This window comes from Medicago sativa, chromosome 1, assembly GCF_051527215.1.
Source record: "Medicago sativa cultivar Bolivia chromosome 1, Bolivia_mono, whole genome shotgun sequence".
Lineage (NCBI taxonomy): Eukaryota > Viridiplantae > Streptophyta > Magnoliopsida > Fabales > Fabaceae > Medicago > Medicago sativa.
In genome coordinates, this window is record NC_140749.1 from 75,255,813 (window position 1) to 75,257,438 (window position 1,626).

The following is a 1,626-nucleotide window of genomic DNA, read 5'->3' on the forward strand; positions in this document are numbered from 1 at the left end:
ACGTTGGATTTGATATGTTGGGTGGTAGGTTTGAACTCGAAATTCTCTACTTCTCAACTTATTGTAGGTGACCTTTGCTCTAGGATCTTTGGAAAAAAAAAATTGGAGTTTAGCTCTATGATCTTTGGAAAAAGAAGAAGAAAAAGAAACTCATTCCAATATAAAAAACCTAAAAAATGATTAATATATTTAAAACCTTATATTCCCTTCAAAAAATATATATTTAAAAACTTAGAGATGCACGCAACCACCTAGATCAATTTCTGAATCAATTCTTCTATGGTATGCTAACGCCATTAGAAAAGACAAGAAGGAAGGAGCAGTTAAAGATATGACGCATAAACCTACCAGCAAAACCATTAAACAATAGTATAAAGAAACAGACCAATATTTGTGTCAAGAATAATGAACAACATACATACATGTTCCAAACTCTAATCTTAAAACTTAGTAACAACAAAACAAAGACAAATGAATTACAGACAGGTTTGTCTTTGTATTTACCACTACCATAAACACGAGGAAGAATCAACTTTACGGTGGTGGCTGCTGCTACTGTTTAAAAGCTGTGAAAACCTTCTTCTACGGTAATAAAAACCGCATTTAAACCTTGGAAAAAACACCAACTTTCTTAGTCCACGAGCATACCTTAACTTTAACCATACAACTTTCTTAGCACGAACAAAAGATCCTTTAATTCTTTCTGTCAGACTCTTCTTTCTACAGAACTGGTAGCTTCTAAGGAATAACTGTCTCTTCTCTATCATGGTGTAGTTCTGATCAGGAAAGTTGTAATATCCAAAAGATTCAGTCCTAAACAATGGATTCATAGTCACACTTCCCATGTCTTGGTTTGAACTTTGAAGAACTCTGTTTGGAAGTATAGAACAAAGTATTATATATAATATGATTCGTTGAACTTTGTAGTTTTTCAAAGATGGAGACAAATACGTGGTAAGTGAAGAAAAAGAAGAAGAAAAGGGGGTATGAATATGAATATGAAGTATAAGGTGTAAAAGTTCAACGAACCTGGTTTGGAATTGCTTTGTTTTCGCTGCGTTATGACCAGGACGCCACCACACAGTGGCTTAAAGTCTTGAAACAAACTCAATATTTTCTTCTTCTTCTCTCTTAAGTATTGGGGCAGCACATTATTTTTAAGTATTGGGGCAGCACATTATTTTTAAGTATAGGAGTACTTTATAATAACACGTTGACAACTGGATAAGCTCTTCTTCTTTTAGATGGACGGTCACGTGCTTTTTGTGTTGTCTGTTATACTTTCCATTGCAAAAAACAACATCTTCTTTTGGGTACAAAAAGAAAGCAAGGTCAAAAAAAGAAAATGAAATTACTTAAGATGTTAAACAAACACTCCTAAGCATGTAAATTATCGATGTTTAATCGAAAAGGAGACTCTGAACTTCACTCGGAGGAGTCTCGATAAAAAATAAAGTTTTAGGTGGGACTAAAATTTGCAATTCAATCACACCAAGTATGATTTATCTTAATTTTCCAATTACGGCTTGTATGCATGTGAATACACCTAATCAAAGTAGGGGACAAGAATGACTTTACATTTTCTGGTTACCAAGTCGGTACCTTGTAGTCACTCTCCACATTAAG

The 1,626-nt window shown here is 33.9% G+C and overlaps 1 protein-coding gene across 1 annotated transcript; it reads right to left on the minus strand.

The window, feature by feature from the left end:
• Nucleotides 1-345: 345 nt before the first annotated feature.
• On the minus strand, nt 346-1,168 carry LOC146957408 (uncharacterized). Its single transcript, XM_085736442.1, has 2 exons — nt 1,030-1,168; nt 346-870 (listed from the first exon to the last, which is right to left on the minus strand). The coding sequence occupies exon 2, from the start codon at nt 843-845 to the stop codon at nt 507-509; it is 339 nt and encodes a 112-aa protein (XP_085592568.1). The 5' UTR covers nt 846-870; nt 1,030-1,168; the 3' UTR covers nt 346-506.
• Nucleotides 1,169-1,626: the final 458 nt, after the last annotated feature.

Coding starts and splice junctions, on each gene's coding strand:
- LOC146957408 (XM_085736442.1), bottom strand. CDS start 845: ATGGGAAGTGTGACTATGAATCCATTGTTTAGGACTGAATCTTTTGGA.